A 22,992-nucleotide genomic window follows, 5' to 3' on the forward strand; every position below is an offset into this window, starting at 1 on the left:
AACTGCAATAGAACATCCCTGCTCCTATACTCAAATCCTTTTGTTATGAATGCTAACATACCATTTGCTTTCTTCACTGCCTGCTGCACCTGCATGCCTACTTTCAATGACTGGTTTACCATGACACCCAGGTCTCGTTGCATCTCCCCTTTTCCTAATCGGCCACCATTCAGGTAATAGTTTACTTTCCTGTTTTTGCCACCAAAGTGGATAACCTCACATTTATCCACATTATAGCACATACTCCTGCATCTTAAAGTTTGAACATAATTCATCTAAAATTGTGATGTTATAAAAGCTGCTATTAAATGTTACTTGAAAAATATGCCATGTGGACATAATTATGTTTTTAAAATTCAACATTAATGTCTTTTGGAAAGTTAATGCTATTGCTAACAATATGCTATGCTTACTGGTTGAATGGTTTGTCAGTAGTAATTGTATCAACTCCATTTGGCATTACACTAGTGAATGCAGCTGTTGCAACTAAACTATCTCTAAGTGGCGGCCATTGTGTTCTCAGATGATTTTTGCAATCACAGTATGGAATGATTGAAGATGCTTCAAGCAAAACAATGTCTCCTCTCTTCACTTCAAATTGCTCAATTTCAAAAAATGTATGTAGCTTGTAGGGATCTGGACTGCAGTTTTTCTTTGTGAGTTAGTATATTGGCACTGACTTGACTGAACTGCAGGGCAACTGGCAGAATTACGCTATTTTAGTCACTCTCTCAACATTGTCACTTGGAGAATTGTTTGTTGTTCTAAATGTACTCCACAATGATGAACCAATATCCACCCACACAGAGTTCGTGAAGTGGGAGTAAAGCACGTATTCTGCTGAAGGAGGCTGCTTGAAGTAATTCACGTGGATACCAGGTCCTCCCATAGGGAGGGTAAAGATAAGTCTACAACGCGGAGGAAACAGCTTTTTAACAGGGCTCTGTGGAAAACGAACCGATTGATGAGTGACATCGTATTCATAAACCCCACAGATTTCAACGTTGCTTTCAGAACTTTTATTGTAGGCACTCCAATCAGTCTGTGGACTGACTGCACCTGGTGAAAAATCAACATCCCTGATTAATTGCTTTTTAAATGACCAGTCAAGGATAGAGCTTGCTGCTCAGCATTGAGAACTGCCATTAATATGCCATACTTGATAACAATTACTATCCAATGCATTTCAGTTCAGTTGGTGTAAATTTATCAAGAGAACGTTGTCTTGTAGTTGACGCAATTCATGCTCCTTGTTGTAATGTAAGGTTTACATTTTTATTTATTTAATGTAAGGTTTACATTTTATTTATTTATTCAACAAACACAACATGTTTTGTTGTAAATTACATTGACGTCCTTCAAGTAATTCGGATGATAGATTGGGATGCAAGTGTAGCGATCCCTGTGGGTTAAAGCCTTTTTTTAAACAAAAATAAATGTACACAATTATTGCAATAATATATACAATACAAAACAATACCAACCAAACCCACCACCATAATACAAAATCACCCAATTATCTAAGCAAATGTTGCACTCTTAAACAACCAAAAGGCAGACAAAAAATGCTGGAGAAACTTAGCGGGTGAGGCAGCATCTATGGAGTGACGTTTATGGTCGAGAAATGTCACCTATTCCTTCCTTTCTTTTTCCCGCACCCCACCCCCCCCCAACATCGGGCTGAGGAAGGGCCTCGACTCGAAATGTTGTCCCTTCTCTCCATAACTGCTGCCTCACCTGCTGTGTTTCTCCAGCATTTTTTATCTACCTTCGATTTTTCCAGCATCTGCAGTTCTTTCTTAAATAACTCTTAAACAACTATATCAGCATCCTTATTAAGGATGTATTCCTCCTCCCGTGGTGCTCAGCGCTCCCAGAAATCCCCAGGGCACCCGTGGACAGCATGTAGTCACTATTAAATACCACCCTGGCATGGATGTAACCACAAAAATGGGGTAGGCAGCCGGTTCGGGCAGAGCCCACTTCCGCCTGGCGCCGTGACTCGCGGATGGCCAGCTTGGCCAGGCCTAGAAGCAACCCAACCAGGACAAATTCAGCCTTAATCTATCCCCTGCGCACAGGGTGTCCAAAGATGAGGATGGGTTAAAACCTTTGGGTGATTATTCCGATGTTGGCAACACTACAAATACTGGCATATCTGGACGAACAAAATTCATAATTTGTAATTGGACAACCTATGGACAATTGGACAATGATGCATAACCTAATGTATAACCTAAGTATCACCTTAAGGAAATAAATTAAAAAATATATATTCGAGGTAATCCTCGAAACAGTTGTGTCTAGAAGCATTACTTCCAGCTTTATTTTGCATTTTTATTAGTATACCTCACCTGCACACACAGAATAAAATAGTCCATCTTTTGTTCTTTGGAAATTGAAAGTAGTTGCAATTAGAAAGTAGAAAGTATATTTGCAGGAGAATAACGTCCCAACTGTGTGGGAAAAATGGCACAGGAATACAATGATCAAGTCTGTTTCTGGTTCAGTTAGAATTTTTAGTCCCAACATCAGCAGGTTGTTTCTTTGGCCCAAAAGGACACAAACTGTTCGAGTAACTCAGTGGGTCAGGCAGGATATCTGGGGAATGTTACCTATCTATACATGAGAAACATCACCAATTCATGTTCTCCTCCAATGCTGCCTGGCCCACAGTTACTTGCACACTTTGTGTCCTTTTGTGTAAACCAACATCTGCAGTTCCTGCTGATTGTGCTGCCTGAGGCGATGCCATTATGTCCCTACGTAGTTCTCCTTATGCATTAAGTTTGCGTTTGAGTGGGTTGATATTGATTATGTTTGTGATTCATTATTTTATTGTCATGGCCTTGCCTGGCCCACATAGTTACTTGCACATTATGTGTCCTTTTATGTAAACTAATATAACCATATAACCATATAACAATTACAGCACGGAAACAGGCCATCTCGGCCCTACAAGTCCGTGCCGAACAATTTTTTTTCCCCTTAGTCCCACCTGCCTGCACTCATACCATAACCCTCCATTCCCTTCTCATCCATATGCCTATCCAATTTATTTTTAAATGATACCAATGAACCTGCCTCCACCACTTCCACTGGAAGCTCATTCCACACCACTACCACTCTCTGAGTAAAGAAGTTCCCCTCATATTACCCCTAAACTTCTGTCCCTTAATTCTGAAGTCATGTCCTCTTGTTTGAATCTTCCCTATTCTCAAAGGGAAAAGCTTGTCCACATCAACTCTGTCTATCCCTCTCATCATTTTAAAGACCTCTATCAAGTCCCCCCCTTAACCGTCTGCGCTCCAGAGAATAAAGACCTAACTTATTCAACCTATCTCTGTAACTTAGTTGTTGAAACCCAGGCAACATTCTAGTAAATCTCCTCTGTACTCTCTCTATTTTGTTGACATCCTTCCTATAATTGGGCGACCAAAATTGTACACCATACTCCAGATTTGGTCTCACCAATGCCTTGTACAATTTTAACATTACATCCCAGCTCCTATACTCAATATCTGCAGTTCCTTCTTTCTACATTCTGTTTCTTTGACCTCATAGAAGATTAAACCAGTTCAGACGCCGAACAGAGTGTGTTGGGAGAAAAATCCACCTGAAAATCCAAGCTTTCCACATATTGAAAGTCATTCCATATGGGAATATTTTTATGAATGAGATTGTGCTGTCAGATTGTGTTGTCCTTACGTAGTTTTCCTTATGCATTGTTTGCGTTTGATGGTTGACATTATGTCTGTGATTCATTATTTTATTGTCATGACCTTGCGTTTGAATGAGGCAAGTGCATTGTAATATAGGTAGTCCCACCCCTGTCAAATCCAATTTATCTTGTCAATGTAGGAACATCACCAAGATAGGTGCAATGGCGGGTAAAAGTATCATGAGCGAATCAAGAAGCCACCGATGCTAAGCTTCAGTGCTAAGAGGAGCTTAATATCAAGCCATTTGTCTTCACGCATTATGTTGTTGGATATGCATTATGGTGGAGTTCAGTAGTTCTTTCTTGTTCTTGCAATCCAGTCTATGAAAAATTATTCTAATCTTCAATACTTTGAAAGGGGAAAAATTATGAAAACTTTGTGAACAGCGACATCAAAGGAGGAGGCTTCAGTTACACACCCCTTCCCTTCCACTACTGAGAATTAGAGGCGAGAAGCTTTTTCTTGAAACAAGTACGGTAGCAGAGGGAGAACAGGAGCCGAATGCCTCAGAGAGTCTGTAGAAGGTTCCGGACCCGAAACGTTGTGTGTCTATTTTCCTCCGCAGATGCTGCCTGGTCTGCTGAGTTTTAGTAGTCTGTTATTTGCCTCATGAAGAGTTGAGATTCAGGATATGGTTTGAATATGGGTCTCGACACGGTACACCACCTATTCCCTTTCTCCAGAGATGTTGCCTGGCCAGCTGAGTTACACCAGCGCTTTGTGTCCATCTTCGGTGTAAAGCAGCTTCTGCAGTTCCTTCCTACACATTCAGGATAGGGTTATTTGGCAAATGTATTAGGCCTTGACACCACGAAGAATTAAGAAGACTGGATCAATAAAATAAAAGCCACAATAGGAGGAGATTGAGAATGGCTTCAGAGTGTTAGTGAGAAAGCTGTAAGGCAATACCCAAGACCAAGGGTGGCATGGTGATGCAGCGGGAGGAGTTGCTGCCTAAAGGGCCCATCCCACGAGCATGCGACTCCATGCGGCAAACGCGACCTAACATGGTCGCTTGAGCCGTACGGCCTCGCGGAGCCGGTCCCACTTCGATCGCCGGAGCCGTATGGAGTTGTGCGCAGCTGGTCCCGACATCGCGCGGGGCTCCGAAAAACGGACAAAATTCCGCGTGGCAACGGCCTGTCGGCCCACAGCTGCATTAAGGCCTCGACGGACGTGCGCAGCCTTCACTCGAACTTCACGTCAACTCGTACGGGATCACTCGACCTCCACGCGGCACCTTCTTCCGGTTTGGTCGCGCTCGCCGCATGCAGTCGCATGCTCGTGGGACAGGCCCTGTACGGGATCACTTGACCTCCGCGCGGCCCCCGCTTCCAGTTTGGTTGTGCTTGCCGCATGCAGTCGCATGCTCGTGGGACAGGCCCTGTACAGGATCACTCGACCTCCGGGCGGCCCCCGCTTCTGGTTTGGTCGCGCTTGCCGCATGCAGTCGCATGCTTGTGGTACAGGCCCTTTACACTGCCAGGGACCCGAGTTCAATCCTGACTACTGGTGTTGCCTGTACGGAGTTCGTACGCCCTCCCCGTGACCTGCGTGGGTTTTCTCCGGGAGCTATGTGTGGTATTATGCAATAATAGAGTAAGGCTGAGCAGAGGGGCACTAGGACCCTGCCAGAAGCCAGGCTCCAGTAACCGGATATGGCTGGAACTGAGGGTGTCGGCAGTTAGAGAGAGAGGCCTGGGCTTACACGAGGCTGTTGCAGTTGCTGCTGTTGTTGTACAGATTAAAAGTATACTCTGTTTACGTCGTCGTACGAGCCTTATTACAAGCATAACTCGACATGGTGCCAGAACTGGGAGACTTGTAAGCAAGAAAATAAATAAAGAAGAAGAGGACGGTGTATCGTTTTGGCGGGAAATAGGAGACGAGCTGGCAGATATGGCGCAACCTACACCAACTGCTACGTTCACAATACAACCTCCAGAGCCATTCGATTTTACCAAGCCTCAAGAATGGGAGCGTTGGATCAGGAGATTCGACCGCTTCAGGCTTGCAAGCAATTTAAACGCGACGTCGGCAGAAAACCAGGTGAACACGCTAGTGTATTGCATGGGCGATGAAGCAGATGATGTGCTAAAGGGGCTAACGCTAACTGCAGATGAGAGGAGGGTGTACACGGATGTCAAGGCGGGCTTTGATGCATTTTTTGTGCCTAAAAAGAATGTTATCTATGAAAGAGCCAAGTTCAATCAGCGTGTGCAACTGCCAGGAGAGATGGTGGATTCCTTCATCACTGCTCTATACGGATTAGCCGAACACTGCAACTATGGACAGTTACAGAACGAGCTGATCCGCGACAGGTTAGTGGTTGGGCTGAGAAACGTCTCATTGTCCGAAAAGCTACAGCTAGACAGAGACCTAACCCTTGAAACTGCTATAACAAAGACAAGGCAGTCTGAAGAAGTTAGACGACAGCGGTCTGACTTAAGAGGAGAAAATAGCGGTGCTAGCAAGTGCTCAAATGTTGATGCTGTGCATGCTAAAAGCTACAGAAAACCCAAATTTCCCTCAAAGCCTCAGCCACAAGCACAAACACCAGGCAAAAATAAATTTAATACACAGCCACAGCCAGGTTCAAAGGCCTGCTATAGATGTGGAAAAATGCCCTCGCATGGAAAATTGGAATGCCCTGCTAAAGATGCTGTGTGTCACAACTGTGGCAAAAAGGGACATTATGGCAAAGTGTGCAGAAACAGTGCAAAATCTCTCAATGCTGTCACTACAGAGGAAGAAGAGAGCTTTTTCCTGGGATCCGTGGATGCTGGAAAAGACCCATGGATGGTGCAGCTACAAGTGAGACAACAAAAAGTGTGCTTTAAAATAGATACTGGTGCTGATGTGACCGCCATGCCAGCGGAGGTGTACCATGACATTACAGGGGGGCATGATGTGAAGTGCCTGGCAGTGTCGACACGCCCATTGTTTGGGCCAGGGGGCAATGCACTCTCTGTCCTGGGCGTAGCCAGAGAAACACTGCGCAGAGGCAACAAGACAGCCATAGAGGACATTTATGTAGTCAAAGACCTCCACACTGCACTGGTGGGAAGACCTGCCATAGAAAGGCTTCAGCTTGTGTGCAGGGTTGACGACATCACCTTGGGATCAGAGGACACCAACATCTATGTAGACTCTGTCATCAGCAACATTCCTGTCAGTGGAGATTATCTGAGCAGCCTACGTGAGCACCTACAGGCAGACAGCACATGCTCTGCACTGATGGAGTACTGCACAGACGGCTGGCCCGACAAAAGCCAACTGCAGGGAGTGCTGAGACATTACTGGGCTGATAGAGCAGTGCTGACTGTGCACGATGGGCTGCTGCTGCGGGGCACGAGGCTCGTCATCCCATCAGCCTTACAAGGTGATGTGCTGCAGAGACTACACGAAGGACACCTGGGGGTGACAAAGTGCAGGGGCCGGGCCAAACAGACGGTATGGTGGCCAGGACTCAGCAGCCAGCTGAATGACATGGTGCTGAAATGTAGAACCTGCATCCAAGAGCGAAGGAACGTCAAAGAGCCGCTGATGCCAACGGAGATGCCAGACAGGCCTTGGCAAACCTTGGGAGCTGACCTATTCACGCTGAAAAACAAGACTTATCTGCTAGTCGTAGATTATTTCTCAAGATATGTGGAAGTTGCGCTGCTATCACCGACAAGGTCCACAGATGTGGTGGTGCACCTGAAATCCATATTTGCTCGTCATGGAATTTGTGAATTTCTTAAAAGTGACAATGGGCCCCAATTCTCAGGTAGCCACTTTAAATCCTTTGCAGCAGAGTATGGCTTTATGCACATCACGAGCAGCCCCAGGTTTCCTCAGAGCAATGGGGAGGCGGAACGCGCTGTACAAACCGTGAAAAACTTGCTAACAAAGGCGTCAGACCCATATCTTGCATTGCTGGCCTACAGAGCAACCCCTCTACGGAACGGCTATAGCCCGGCCGAGCTGTTGATGGGGCGCCGCCTCCGCACTACAGTTCCTGCCCTTCCAACCCTGCTGAATCCAGTTTTGCCTGACTACAACGCGCTGGGGGCCAAAGAAGGGGAGAAGAGGTGGAACGACGCAAGATCCTTTGACAAGAGGCACGGAGCGAGAAATCTGGAGCCACTAATACCTGGGGAGGATGTGTGGATCACCGATGCACGAGTCCAGGGCAAAGTGCTATCTACACACAATGCACCTCGCTCTTATATCGTCCAGGTGCCTCAGGGCACACTGAGGAGGAACCGGCAGCACTTGGTGCCGCTGCAGACCAACAGTGAGGTAGTCGACGCGGATGAGCCACCGGTGGGAGAAGAGCCAGCTCCACCAGAGCCAGCTCCACCAGACCCAGCTCCACCAGTGACAGCATCACCCAGCGGAGAGGGCCCCACCACAGAGACTGTGCGGACTAGGTGTGGGAGAGAGGTTAGAAAGCCGCAGAGACTTGATTTGTGATTTATTGATCTGTTTTCTACAATAAAGAAAAAGAGAGAGTGAAATGTGATGTGAAAATGTTCTGTAAACCTGTTACATTTACCTGAAACCTGAAAGAATAGTTCACAGTATGGTAACGTGTAAGTTATTTTATTTCTATTTTGCATGCTTAGATCAGGGACAGGTCTTCCAGCAAAAGGGCAGAATAAACCCCTTAAGACCTGCAGAGACAAAGGTAGTCCACCCTTTGTTCTCAAAGAAAGGGAGATGTGGTATTATGCAATAATAGAGTAAGGCTGAGCAGAGGGGCACTAGGACCCTGCCAGAAGCCAGGCTCCAGTAACCGGATATGGCTGGAACTGAGGGTGTCGGCAGTTGGAGAGAGAGGCCTGGGCTTACACGAGGCTGTTGCAAGTGCTGCTGTTGTTGTACAGATTAAAAGTATACTCTGTTTACGTCGTCGTACGAGCCTTATTACAAGCATAACTCGACACTATGGTTTCCCGCCATTCTCCAAAGACGTAGGTTAATTGCCACGTTAAAACTGTAAATTGGGTCCTGATGTGTGCAGGATAGTGTTGTGTGCGGGAATCGTCACGGACTCAGTGGGCCGAAGGGCCTGTTGCCGAGCTGTATCTCCAAACGGATGGAAAGTGTTGGAAAGATGAAAGGGCAATAATTGCCACCAGTTTCCGACCATGCAACAATGTGCAGAAACACGGTCAGGAAACTAATCATTATTGCTGCCATGATGGGTTTCGGACATGAAGCGTTTCGGGCGCCCACTTGAATGTGGCGCCCATTGGATTGTCAGGGAGGTTGCTGGCTCACTGCGCCCACAACTGGACGAAATTACACGTATTAGCACATAAAAGGAAACTGAGGATGCGCCGAGCAAGTAAACATAGAGACAAAAAAAAGCTGGAGTAACTCAGCGGGACAGGCAGCATCTCCAGAGCCCCGCTGAGTTACTCCAGCTTGTTGTGTCTATCTTTGGTTTAAGCCAGCATCTGCAGTTCCTTCTTACACAAGTAAACATAGAGAGCGGCTCCCGAGGGGGCCATATGCTGGCATGACGGAACCGTTGTCCAATGAATGCAAAGAAAATAAAGTGAGAGATCAGTCCATCCCAATCTGTGTCGTCTGCGACCAATTTGTTTTACTTTGCCGATTTAGGGGATGTAATAATGTCATTATGGTTAACCAGCAGTAACCTAGCTAAAACATGATGCTTATTAAGACTGCGATGGAGGTGAATGGGAATATACACTCCGCATAAATTACTATTGATCAGGAGTGCAAGTTATAGTGAAGTTGCTTGCTTCAAAATACAGGCAAAGCCAAAACTGGCAGCGGCTCCGTCCTCTATATACTGTGAGCTGAAGCTGTGGGCGGTAAGTGTTGGGAACATAGTTTTCTTGCATGGATTCCCCGTGGAGTCCGGGTCGTTTCGTTCAGCAGTGATCAGTATTCAGGACTCTCCGCCCGCGGGCGTTGTATCAGTCGGAGTAGAAATCGCGACCGAAACGCGGTGCAGGTGACTCGTACGGGAGACAGACGCAGAAACGCACATTACATTCGGACCTTGTGAGATCCAGGTCGCAAACATCACATCGACCAATTCGCAAGTAAGACTGATCAGAATGTTCCGCCCGGAGTTACTGGTGATTTTCCGCCCACTGTCAAGTTAGCGCGGAAGTATTTGATAAGCTCCGTTCTTTCAGCGCGTCGTGCAAGGCGCACGGCAACTTGCTGTGTAGCGGGTGGGGAAACGACAAGCCAACATTCCTGTTTTATTTAAGGATTTGGGATTTTGAATGCCTGTAAATGCCCCTGTCCCACTTAGGAAACCGGAACGGAAACCTCTGGAGACTTTGCGCCCCACCCAAGGTTTCCGTGCGGTTCCCGGAGGTTGCAGGTGGTTGCCGGAGGTTGCAGGTAGTGGAGGCAAATGGGGAGACTGACAAAAACCTCCGGGAACCGCACGGTAACCTTGCGTGGGGTGCAAAGTCTCCAGAGGTTTCCGTTCAGGTTTCCTAAGTGGGACAGGGGCATAACTTTGCCAATGGTATGAATGCATGCAAAATACTTCATGCAGAATGTTTTAAGGGTCATACTCCCGCGTAAATCAGTTGTACAACGTTTTGGTCAAGATTCGTCATCCACGTAGAGATGCTGCATAGATTTTGGTATTACTTTTTTGCGGAAAACGAGACGAGCGAGCACTCTTGACAAATAGCAGATGCTGTGTGCTTCAAGATTAATAGATTGCTTATCGTCCCCGGTTGCAGGTTGACATTGAAAAGGATCTCTCGGTAGAGTTTTCATTTACTAATGACAATAAAATCTTCAGTGTATAATTATGCCAAACTCTTCTAATCCAGTAGAGACGGCGCTGGCTGGTTTACTGTATGCAGTTCTTTCCAGATCCCCAGGGCTACGGGCATATGCCCGGGGGGCCAGGCTTGGGAGGGGGCTGGCCCAACCTGTACGTTTGTGGAGTTTTAACGACAACTGCATCGCGTTTGGTGTTTGTAGAATTACAATGATAGTGTAAATCAATAACAATGGGAAGGGGAATTATCTTCACACTTATGAGAGTTTAAGGGGGAAAAAGGACATAATTACTTGCCCGGGGTTCCAGACGGTGATTGTAAGCGATTGTGCAAAGTGCCCTCCCAGTTTGCACAAACGATGCTGCGAGACGCACTGTAGGCAGTCTGTCAAACTCGCAGAGGAAGGCGAATTACTAGCGTCCTTCTGGCACCTGTCACTATCACGACTGAGACTGGAGTTGATCAAAGCCCATGCGTGTACGGTTGCTGTCTGGCCCGTTATTTGGATTTATAATTTTCTTTGAAGCCTAATTGTTCGCATCTTCACGTTTAATTCCAAAACTCTCAAAGGGGGCAAATGGAATATTTTAATGGAGACCCAGATGAAACTAAATTGGCCACTATACTATGCATGCTAGTTTTCTGCAGAGAGGTGAGACTGCCTGACTCCTCTAGTTTGCGTGGTGTATCGCCAGGTCATCAATTCAATACGAATCAACAATTGTCCGATCGGCTAGAAACTCCGCAACGCATTTGTCAATCGCCTGAATGTAATAATGCATTCATTTAAATCCACATTTCACCCTTTATAAATCGCGTACGAAGCAACCGAGCCCCACTCGGCCTGTAAGAGCAATTCAGTGTAGCTAACATCAAGTGTCCGTATCAACAAGTGAATCGGGAAGATTCGCCATAGTCTTCAAAAGGACACCTGAGAGCAAGCTGTGGAAGCATGGCTATTGATGTGGCAATAGTATGCGCACTAGTCTGTAAAATTGAACGCTGAGCGAACTAACTGCATGAAACACCTCCACCACTAGAGAGAGTCGTGTTGCCGACAGAACACATCTTCCTTCAGCGCCCGTAACTTACAGACACGCCTTTAGTTATTGTACATCCAAAAAAATAAATGAAAAAGGAGTCGGCGTCCGTAGATCCCATTTCGCAGCGACTGAGACAACGGTACACACGTCCCCTAACATATGGGTTTAAGAGCTCTAGACTACTGCTATAAGTGTTCGGGGCTGTAAACTCTCTCCCATCGAAGCGTGAGCGAAGATCATAGTAATCTATTTCTCCTCATATCTTGTTTCCAGGTCCGACGACGTTCTGAAGCGATTCCAGGGCAAATCTGAATGAAATCTTCTTGAATAAGAAGTGAAGAGAATTAGTTGAGCATCATGGATTTCGTTATGAAGCAAGCGCTGGGCGGTGAGTACAGTAAAGCCAGTCGTTATTGCTTGGACAAGTGTTGATGCCGCTATCAAACGCGAAAGAATAAATAATTCTGGGACCGCTGTATCGTGATTTTGCACTGGCGACCGCTGTCCCGTGTTTAGCGCGCACAATATCGACGATTCGCTTCGGTTCACGTTCTTAACACAACTCGGGGATTCATTGGAAAAAATAAAAGCGCTAAATCTGATCTGCACGTGAGCTCCCTGCAAGATACGTTGTTTGCTCAAGGTCACACCGTACGCTAAAAATCGACGGAAAGGTTGGGAGATCAAGGAGCCGGGGTGTTAAGGGATCGGTGTCTATAATAAGCGTCCATGTCCCGAGAGGCGTTCCGACTGGCACAGCCATAATGATGTTAATAAATTCGGTGTATTCCCTTAAAGCGACAGTGCACTTTATCATTTACCGTGTTGCTTCCTTCCTGGAAACAAAACCGGTTGCACACAGACAATCTAACCAGAATCTTTGTCGAAGTTTTACATCAGATACTTTCAACATTAACCAAGCAAAAGCAAGTACTTGCACTGCTCACCAGTTGACTTCTTTGCAATGCAAATTCCGGTATGTTGGGAAGCGGTTTACACATTTGCTGGAAGGGGCATCTTGATTGTACGTGCTTTTGATGGTGGGATGTAGTTGCATTTTACGATGGAGTTTAAAATCAGAAACTCCCCAGAGAATAAGCCATCTCTATTGAGTCATTTGCCTGTATACATGTAGGTGACATATTGAAGCAGGCAGATCTGCGACGTTTGATGCTGATGATGATTCATTAATAATTGCGAATATTCAGACACTTGACACTATCTTATAGAGTTTAAAACATTTTGGTCAACGGGCAGCTGCACCGATAATTTAGTTCGCAGCGCAAGGTCAGGGAGTCAAAGAACAATATTCGGTATTTTGCTTATACGCTGAGTCGGCTCTGATTATTTTACCTGTTTATTTAATTTTTGTTCCAGCTTCACTCAGAACGTCAAGTTCTCGCTATTTCGAACCCCCATCCCACACCCTCAAGTGAACGCGCAAAGGGCACTTAAGTTAATAGGAGATAGACAAATAGTAGACAATAGGAGGTTTTCAAGCATCTGCAGTTCCTTCTTAAACATCACTTAATTAGGTGTTTAGCCATTTCCTCAGTGCGGGCTGCCATTCCGCAATACAGCGATTGGAGGAACCAATATAATTTGTACTGAGAACGGGGGGTGGGGGGGATGAAAACATAACCCAAAGCGACCACTTTTCTGAATTAAACCATAATTCGAAAGAAAATGCAGTATTATGCACTAAAACAACTGTTCCACTGCTTTAGTAACATGTTTAAAAAATATTAGCAATTTTTACCATGTTACCAAGTTTACACTTATACACGTATTGAACATGACAATCAAAGCACATCCAACCTAATTTTTGATAGCAGGTTGTGAAAGGTTCAATGAAAAATATGAATTTTCCAATTTTTTGTTGGTTTCACTACCCTAGTGAACGTCACAGATGCAGTAACTTTGCAACAGTTGTTTTATATTCATAAAAGTTGCATTGACTCCAGTTGTTTTATTCAAATAAAGGTTTAAATATCAACTTGAAAGCAGATATTATACTCTCAGACACTGTTACTTCTTTAGCAATCAAGTGAACTATATAACCATAGTGTGGAAACATGATGCACTGTCAGATTATGTACAGATATGCAATGCTGCTAAATTAAAAGAGGCTGATAGGTGATGTGATTGTTGTTTTCAGGGTTCTATAGGGACAAGGTAACTTGGATTTTCAAAGAGCATGACCTCTGAAGTACAGTGGTTTCAAAACCAATATTTCACCAAGTGAACGACCACGCTGTGGAAAACAACCCCTTGGGAGTCATGGAGTCAGAGTAATACAGTGTGGAAACAGGCCCTTCAGTCCAACTTGCCCACAATGGCCAACAGTATCCCAGTTACCTGCGCTTGGCCCACTTGCCTGCACTTGGTTGATATCCCTCCAAACCTGTCCTATCCATGCACCTGTCTAACTGTCTCTTAAATTATGGGATAGTCCCAGATTCAACTACCTCCTCTGGCAGCTTGTTCCATACACCCTCCACCATTTGTGTGAACAAGTTACTCCTCAGATTCCTATTAAATCTTTTCCCCTTCATCTTGAACCTATGTCCTCTGGTCTTCGATTCCCTTACTCTGTGCAGAAGACCCTGTGCATCTACCCGATCTATTCCCCTCATGATTGTGTACACCTCTATAAGACCCCCCTCGTTCTCCTGCACTCCATGGAAAATAGACCTCTCCCCATAGCTCATACCCTCTAATCCTTGTAACTGGAGGGACAGTTAATAGTGATCATTCAAATGCAAAATGGATAATTTATTTTAGAAAAAATAACTTTTTGGGTTAAAATGTATGAACAATTGAGTCATACAATGAGTGTATATACAAGGTATGATTGAAAGGAACGTCTTTCACAGACAAAATTAGACTTATCATTCACAAAGCCTCCCCCATTTCACACCTGACAGATGCATAAATGGCTATCACCATTGTTTAGTTTAAATCTCATATATTTCCAGTTCTGATAATTTTTTTAACAGATATATCAGTTCCCTAACAGAACCACGTGACACTGTGATGTATTTGGAGAATGCTGTTAGTACAAAGCACAGCACATACACTTTGTCCACAATGTTTGTGCTGAACATGATGCCCAGCTGAACTGATCTCATCTGCCTGCTTTGATCCATATCCTTCCATTCCCTACAAATCCATGTGCCTAACTAAAAGCTTCATAAACACCACCAACGCATCTGTCTTCACCACCACCACTGGCAATGCGTTCCAGACCCACACCATCCTCTGTGTAAAAAAACTTGACCAGCACATCTCCATTATATTTTGCTTCTCTCACCTTATAATTATGCCCTCTACCTCTAGTGTTGGACATTTCCACCCTGGGAAAAAATATTCTGACTGTCTATCCTATCCATGCCTATCATCATTTTTTTTTATCTATCAAGTCTCCGCTCAACCTTCAACGTTCCAGAGAAAACAATTCAAATCTATCCAACCTCTCCCTGTAACTGAAACCCTCAAATCCAGGCAGCATTCTGGTAAAACTCCTCTGCAACCTCTTCAAAGCGTCCACATCTTTCCTGTAATTGAATGACCAGAACTCCATTCAATACTACAAATGTGGCCTAACCAAAGTCCAGTAGAGCTGCATCAAGACTTCCTGACTATCATATTCAATGTTGCTAGCAATTAAGTCAAGCATACCATATGCCCTCTTTACCCCCTATCTACATGTGCTGCCACCTTTTGTGAGCTACGAATTTGAACTCCCAAGATCCTGTACTGGCTCGAAGGGCCAAATAGCCTACACTTGTACCTATTGTCTATTGTCTATTGATCCCTCTGTACACCCATGCTGTTAAGGATCTTGCCATTAATAAAGGGCCTGTCCCACTTACGCGTCCTTGGCTCGCAAATTACGCAACCTCGTGGTCGCTTGAGGCGTACGGGCACCGTAAGGCCACGTGGGGCCAGTCCCACATAGAAGCGCGAAGGGGTATGGAGTCGTGCGGGGCCGGTCCCGACATCGCGCGGCGCTCCGAAATTCTGGCAGTGAACTAAATATTTGCGCGCCAATGGCCTGTCGCAGAACTGATAGCCAAATTGGGACAGGCCCAAGACCCTGGCGAGACGCAACGTCTCATCTTCAACAGCAGCAGAAGCAGGCAAATGATCGCCGAACTCGGCCTGGGGCTCACGGCCATTGCGGTCCGGATCCGCCCCCACTTCTACTCCCAGAGCGGGGCCAAGAAAATTAAAGATAGACACAAAATGCAGGAGTATCTCAGCGGGACCGGCAGCATCTCTGGAGAGAAGCAATGGGTGATGTTTTGGGTCAAGACCCTTCTATTCAGACTGAAGAAGCGTCACACATTGCTTCTCACCAGAGATGTTGCCGGTCCCCCTGAGTTACTCCAGCTTTGTGTCCATCTTCAAATGACGTCACATGCTCCAGGCGGCTGTGCGCACGCATGTAATCGCGCCCGACCTTCAGTCGACCGTCTCGGCTCAACGCGACCACGCGGTCGGGTAATTTGCGTGCCAAGGACACGTAAGTGGGACAGGCCCTTAACTGTATACTCTCTCCTTACAAAGTGCAACACCTCACACTTGCTCGGGTTTGTTTAGACAATGTTAGATGTAATTTCAAATTATTTACAGTGCTATTTGATTAGACAATTTCAAACTTTATATAATTTGGAACAGTTTTTAATGTGCAAGAAAGAACTGCAGATGCAGGTTTAAATCAAAGACACAAAATGCTGGAGTAACTCAGCGGGACAGGCAGCATCTCGCGAGAGAAGGAATGGGTGACATTTCAGGTCGAACCCTTTCTTCACACTGATTTTAATAATGTTTATAAACTTCATCAAGAGGTTAATAAAAAACAAAATTATGGAGGCCTGTAAGTATCAGAAAAATGGAACTGTATATGGATTTCTTAGAATATCCATCTATTGCCTATAAAAGATAATGGGCACCGTAAACCTTAACTTAGCTTTACCATCTACATCATTTTATTTAAAAGCTTCTTAATATACATTAATGTAACTGCTTCCACCACCTCTCCTGGCCGTGCATTCCAAGCACCTACCACTCGCCGTGCAGAATCAAAACACATCCTCTTTAAAATTTGCCCCTCTCACTTTAAAACTATGCCATATGCCTTCAACTTTATCACCATGATAGTCAGAAAAGGTTTCACTGTCCAAGCTATCTATACTTCTCATGATTTACTATACTTCTATCAGATCTTCCTCCAGACTTTGACGCTCCAGAGAAAACACTCAAAATATGTCCAACGTCTCCATATCAGCAATACCCACTAATCCAGGTAGATCCTGATCTCTGCTCTATCCTCTCTGAAACCTGCACATCCTTCCTGTAATGCAGCCAGTAGACCTTCACGCAATACTCTAAATCCAGTATAAGCAAAGTTTATAAAGCTGCAACATGACTTCCCAACTCTTGGTCTCAATGACACAATGCCTTGATCGATTAAATCAAGCATTGCCACTTTCAGGGAGCTTTGGACTTGGACCCAATGTTTAATTCCCAGTTAGCACAGACAAGTATTGATTTTTACAGAATGCTTTCCTGTGTCAATCCTTTGGAAGATTTGAGCATGGAAAGATTTCCAGTTTAAAGTTGCTGCCATAATATTTGTGATATCTATTGTGAAGGGTTGCAGAATATCCATTGAAAGTGCGGAAAGATTATGCTAAGGAAAGCTTTTGACATATTTTGCAGCACACTATGATGTAAATGTTGCTTCATGAAAGTAGCACAAATTATTCATTTAGCCTGCATGGCAAATGCATAGAATTAGTCAAGCAATGTATGTAAATTATTACATTTTTCATCTTGAGAACGTACTCTATGATCTCTACTCGTTCTGACATTGCTCTCTTCAAGGAAACCTGGTAGATTGGGAACAGTGTGTTATGAGGAACTGAACTTTACAGAATATTTTGATTATTGTGTATTCATTGGAAACACTTAAGGGAAGATTCAGTAGGCTGACCCCTGGGAAGTAGAATTGTTTTATGTGTAAAGATGAACCAGGTTGGGTCTTTGCTCTTTGCAGTTCATCAGAATGAGAAACAATCCTATTGAAAGATTCTGAGGGGGATTGATGGAGTTTAAGAGCCTTTTAGATAGGCGCATGGAAATGCAGGGAATAGAGGGATATGGATCATGTGCAGGCAGATGAGATCAGTTCGGCTAGGCATCATGTTCAGCACAAACAGTGTGGGCCGAAGGGCCCATTAATGTGCTGTACTGTTCTATTTTCTAAGATTGAATTCATGTAGACAGCAAGCTTTTCCTCGGGGAGAACCTAACATTAGAAGGCATTGTCTCATTGTAAGTGGTTGTCAATTAAGTTGAAGATGAAGAATTTTGTTTCTCTCAGAGGATGAATAATGTTTCAAACGAGACACCAGAAGTTGACTCATGGATTATATTCAAGGCTGCAAAACTTACTTACTTACTTACTTTTTATTACAGATGCAAGGTCCAGATAAAAGACAAAACATTACATAGAATAAATTGCACACAAAAGCACAGTAAATTACATACAAAAGCACAATACATGGTTTAAGATCAAGAATTTAAAAAATCAGTGTCCGACATTGGGACAACTATCCCAATGTCTCCACAGCTGGAATTGGTAGCGTGTAGTGCTATACCTTATGTTTGATCAGGCCAAGATGATTTCATTTTAAGAGTCTTTAATCTGGTAAATAAATTTATACATAAGATTTTTTAAGACAGTTTGTAAAGTGTTGACTTCTGCAGCCACAAACATTTCACTTGCACTACACCATCTAGGTCTCTTAAGTAATGTTCTCATGGCTTCATCATAAGCTACTTTAAGTCTCTGTAAGGTAGATAAAAATGCTGGAGAAATTCAGCGGGTGAGGCATCGTCTATGGAGCGAAGGAAATAGGCGACGTTTCGGGTCGAGACCCTTCTTCAGACTGATGTGGGCGTGGGGGGGGGGGGGGGGGGGGGGGGGAAGAAGAAAGGAAGAGGTGGAGACAGTGGGCTGAGGGAGAGCTGGGAAGGGGAGGGGAAAGAGGGAGAAAGCAAGGACTACCTGAAATTGGAGGTCAATGTTCATACCCGCTGGGGTGTAAACTACCCAAGTGAAATATGAGGTGCTGCTCCTCCAATTTACGGTGGGCCTCACAGGCCATGGAAGAGGCCCAGGACAGAAAGGTCAGATCGGAATGGGAGGGGGAGTTGAAGTGCTGAGCCACCGGGAGATCAGGTTGGTTATTGCGAACCGAGCGGAGGTGTTGGGCGAAGCGATCACCAAGCCAACGCTTGGTCTCACGGATGTCGAGCAGTTGATATGATATGAGATAATGATATGCCATTTATTGTCACTATACATGTACAGTGAAAGTGAAAGCTGCTCGTACTCAGTGCATACATACAATTTAGCACAAAAAAACAAGAAACAGAAAAAACAAAAAAAAAAAAAAAAAAAAAAAAAAAAAAAAAAAAAAAAGGGGGGGGGGGGGGGGGGGGGGGGGGGGGAATAGGTGCACAAATTCTGCGGCGCTACATACATATATACATATATACAGATGGAAGTCCGTGGTGTTGGGCAGTGAAATCAGTGCATGTGTGAATTAGAATTAATAGTAGTTATAATTCTCGGAAAGCAACTATTCCTGAGTCTATTTGTCCTGGAGTTGACGCCTAGAGCAGTGGATGTAATAGATGAGGTTGGAGGAGGTGCAAGTGAACCTCTGCCGCACCTGGAAAGACTGCTTGGGTCCTTGGATGGAGTTAAAGGGGGAGGTAAAGCGACAAGTGAAATGCTACAATTTCAGGTACTCCCTGCTTTCTCCCTCTTTCCCCTCTCCTTCCCAGCTCTCCCACAGCCCGCTGTCTCTGCATCTTCCTTTCTTCTTCCCATCCCCCCTCACCCTCACATCAGTCTGAAGAAGGGTCTGATTGTACTTTACATAAATACAATCAAGTTCAAGTACATTAGGTAGAGCAGTGGGAAAGAGATAGAGTTTAGAATATAGTTCTCTGCATTATAGCACAACAGCTCCAGAAACAAAGTCCAATCTCTGCAGTGAGATGGATGAGAATTGGACAGGACACTAGCTTATGGAAGGACCATTCGGAAGCCAATATCATTTAGTCAGTGATTTAAGGTGTGATACCAGATGTTCAATGTGTAACGGGTGAAGTTGATTTCAAAATCTCTGGAACCATCCTACCGCAACCAGAGAGCAATCCTGAACTACTATCCATCTCATTGGGGACCTTCGGACTCTCTTTGATCAGACTTTACTGGCTTTACCTTGCACTAAAGGTAAATTCTCATCATGTATCTGTACACTGTGAATCGATTGTAATCATGTATTGTCTTTCCGCTGGCTGGTTAGCATGCATCAAAAGCTTTTCGCTGTACCTCGGTACACGTGACAATAAATTAAACTGAAGGGAATATCCTCACCTAGGCTCCCTTCAATTGAACAGTATGACAAGCCACTATAGGGAAGGATATGCCTGCTGTTGTAGGAAAATGGAAATAGAAAAGCAGTTGGTTGCTTCAGTGGATAAATAAGAGGTTGGTGGGTTTAACATCTGCTGCCTGACACTGATATGTATTTATAATCTCTTGTGGTCTAGTGTGAAAGGTCTATCCCTTGCTGAATCTAGAAATAACTTCACATTAACCTGGAAGATCACAACATCATCACAGCTCCTTGAAGATTAATTTCTTCAGTTGCTAGCACTTATCTATTGTAATCCTCTGATAATCAAATTATATATAGTTTTCACAGTAAACAAAAGTTTCCTTCATGATAATTGTTAGCAATTCAAATAAAATGTCTAGTATTCATGATACCCTATTAAAATTAACATAGCTATTGAAAATGTTTTAAAAAGAAAAATATCACTGAAATACATTTTGGTAGTCCTTTTTTACATACTCCATTCCCTTTACTTTTTCCTCTGTTTTGGTTTCTGTTTATGATTTTATATCAAATTTAACTTTCTGGTTTAGACTCTTGCTCAGATGTGATCGTTCCATTTGATTAGTTAAGATGTCAAACCATTGCTTGTTTTTATTTACCACAGGCTGAAAGATCTAGACATGTTAAAATTTGAGCATGAATAATAAGAAAACTATTAATGTGAAATGTAGCTCTTTTAACATGATAAAGTGAATAATTTTGCTCTTAACTAAATTAAAAGCTGTTAAGTATTAACAGAACATCGAGTAGTACAGCATAGGAACAGGTCCTTTGGCACACAGTGTTTGTACCAATCATGATGCCGTTAACCTGATCTCATCTGCCTGTACATGATTCATATCCCTCTGATCCTTGCACTTCCATCTGCCTATCCTTTTAAATGCCACTATTGTATCTGCCTCCACCACCACCGCTGACAATGCATTCCAAGCCCCCACCACTGCTTAAAAGATTTGCCTTGCAAATATTCATTAAACCTTTCCCCTCTCACCCTATAGTGATCCCCTGTCATATTGGGCATTTCCACCTTGGGCAAAAGATTCTGACTGCCTACCCTATCTATGCCAAAATCTTTTAAACATGCATTTTTAAGTTATCTCTGATTTTAACAGTAATTTATTATTGTACTTAACAGTGAGTTTAAATGTTATAGTTCTGCTTCTGACCCATCTCTTTTGAGAGTGGTTCAAAATTGAAAGCATAGTCCTCTGAAGTGTTTCCTTAAATTTTTAATTATGTAGACACAAGATACTGAGAACATATCAAGTTGTGCAATTGGATTCCGCAGTCTCATTGAATTTTAGTATGTCCTACCATTGAACCTTGGCCGACTGGTTAAAAGTTGTAGAGAACTTGTGTGCACAATTTTAATGAGCCAAATTGATCTGGCTATGGCAGGCAGACTCTAATGGCAGGGTCCAGACGTGCTGGGATTCCTAATTTAATTATCTCTGTGTCCTCATCTAATGCAATGTCATCTTTTTCAATCATTAAATAAAATGTAATAATTTTGAAGTGCTTGAAGGAACCGAGAGGTTTTAAAAGCATACAGTAATCTGTAAAAACGTAAATGAAAATCGCGTTAGATTACTTACAGCAATAAAACATTAGGATTCAGAAACATGTTAACTTGTGCTCATTGACCAGTTCTGATGCAAAGCCCATTCTGCTGTAACTGCTTGAGGATGCTAGGAAAATGTTATAAACACTACAATTAAGTCATTTTCAATTTAAAAAATATTTGGTGAATTGAAAAAAGTAAACCTGTGAAATTGATGGAAATTTTTTTTCATCCCCTTTACAGCAATTAACCCCAAGCAGTGACAGGCCATATTCAATACAAAAATATGTCACAAAGTGCAGTGCATGGGCACAGTCTGATCATTGGATGGGTAACTAAAAGCTTTGTTGCAAAAGTGGGGCTTCTGGAGAGGTTTTAAAGTAGTAAATATAAAGGAATTAGAGCAGTAAAGGAATTGCAGAGCTTTGGGCTTCGAAAGTTGAAAGCATCACAATACTAAGAAGCTGCAATCAAAACTGATTGCACAACGAGTTTAAAATACGCACATATAGCTTTTGACTTGATTCTCTAATAATTGCTAGAGGGCACTGTCGTCTTTAAAAAGCCTGCTTCAGGATTGCATCCTGAGTCACATGTTCTTGAAAACAAGCCAATCAACCAAAATATGTACGGGCACACAAGCACATGTACAAACACACAGGCGCACAATCACACTGCCTGGTAATAACTTGGTAAGCGATTCATAGCAGCACATTGGGTTAGAAAGTCATCTTTGTTTGCTTACATTCTGCATGGATATGTCATTAGTCTGTTTTACCTAACTTCCATGGTATTATTGACTTCAGTGCAACCAAATTTCCAAGCTGGATAGAACAATGACATTTTGTTGGCATTACACATTTGGCACGAGTAAACAAAGATTCAGTATTTGCACCAATTTATTTGATAATTAAAAAATAAAACATTTTGCAGAGCAAATGAAGGAAAAGAAGTGTAAAACTAACATATTTATAAGTTGTAATTATCTGATGTTAGACTATTCTAGTGCTTTTGTGCTGGATTCATATGTCTGCCTAAAGCCCATTTTGTGATCTATTTATAACTAAGGAAATAAGGAAAATAAATCATAAGTTTGAGCATATTTAGTTAATCCAACTAATTCTATCTGTTCCAAAATTTTAGTTTTCAAATATATTTTTATCGGCAAATGTTTATTTTTATATGGACTTTAAGGGTTCAAAGGTTCATTTATTGTCACATATGACTTTGACTATTATTGATGTTTCTATTTTCCATATCACCTCTGGCAAATGTCCAAATTCTAAACTGACCCAAAAATGCTAAATTAAGAAAAAAGTATACATCAGTTTAAATGAGACTAATATCAAATCAATTTAAATGTGAAATAAACTTGTTTTCAGTTGGCAAGAAAACAATGCTAAT

The 22,992-nt window shown here is 43.4% G+C and overlaps 1 protein-coding gene across 4 annotated transcripts in view; it reads left to right on the plus strand.

Moving 5' to 3' along the window:
* LOC129701688 (complexin-2) overlaps positions 1–22,992 on the plus strand; it is a 245,248-nt gene that overhangs the window by 87,389 nt on the left and 134,867 nt on the right. Inside the window, exons 1-2 of one of the 4 annotated variants that reach the window (XM_055643048.1) lie at positions 9,312–9,556; positions 11,815–11,929. In XM_055643048.1, coding sequence (XP_055499023.1) covers positions 11,899–11,929 — 31 coding nt within the window. In that variant the 5' untranslated portion in view covers positions 9,312–9,556; positions 11,815–11,898. Of the gene's footprint in view, positions 1–9,311; positions 9,557–9,599; positions 9,791–11,529; positions 11,681–11,814; positions 11,930–22,992 lie in introns of those variants that run through there. The other 3 variants (XM_055643047.1, XM_055643045.1, XM_055643046.1) reach the window with 3 other exon arrangements.

The sequence above is a fragment of the Leucoraja erinacea genome, chromosome 11 (genome assembly GCF_028641065.1).
Source record: "Leucoraja erinacea ecotype New England chromosome 11, Leri_hhj_1, whole genome shotgun sequence".
Classification (NCBI taxonomy): Eukaryota; Metazoa; Chordata; class Chondrichthyes; order Rajiformes; family Rajidae; genus Leucoraja; species Leucoraja erinaceus.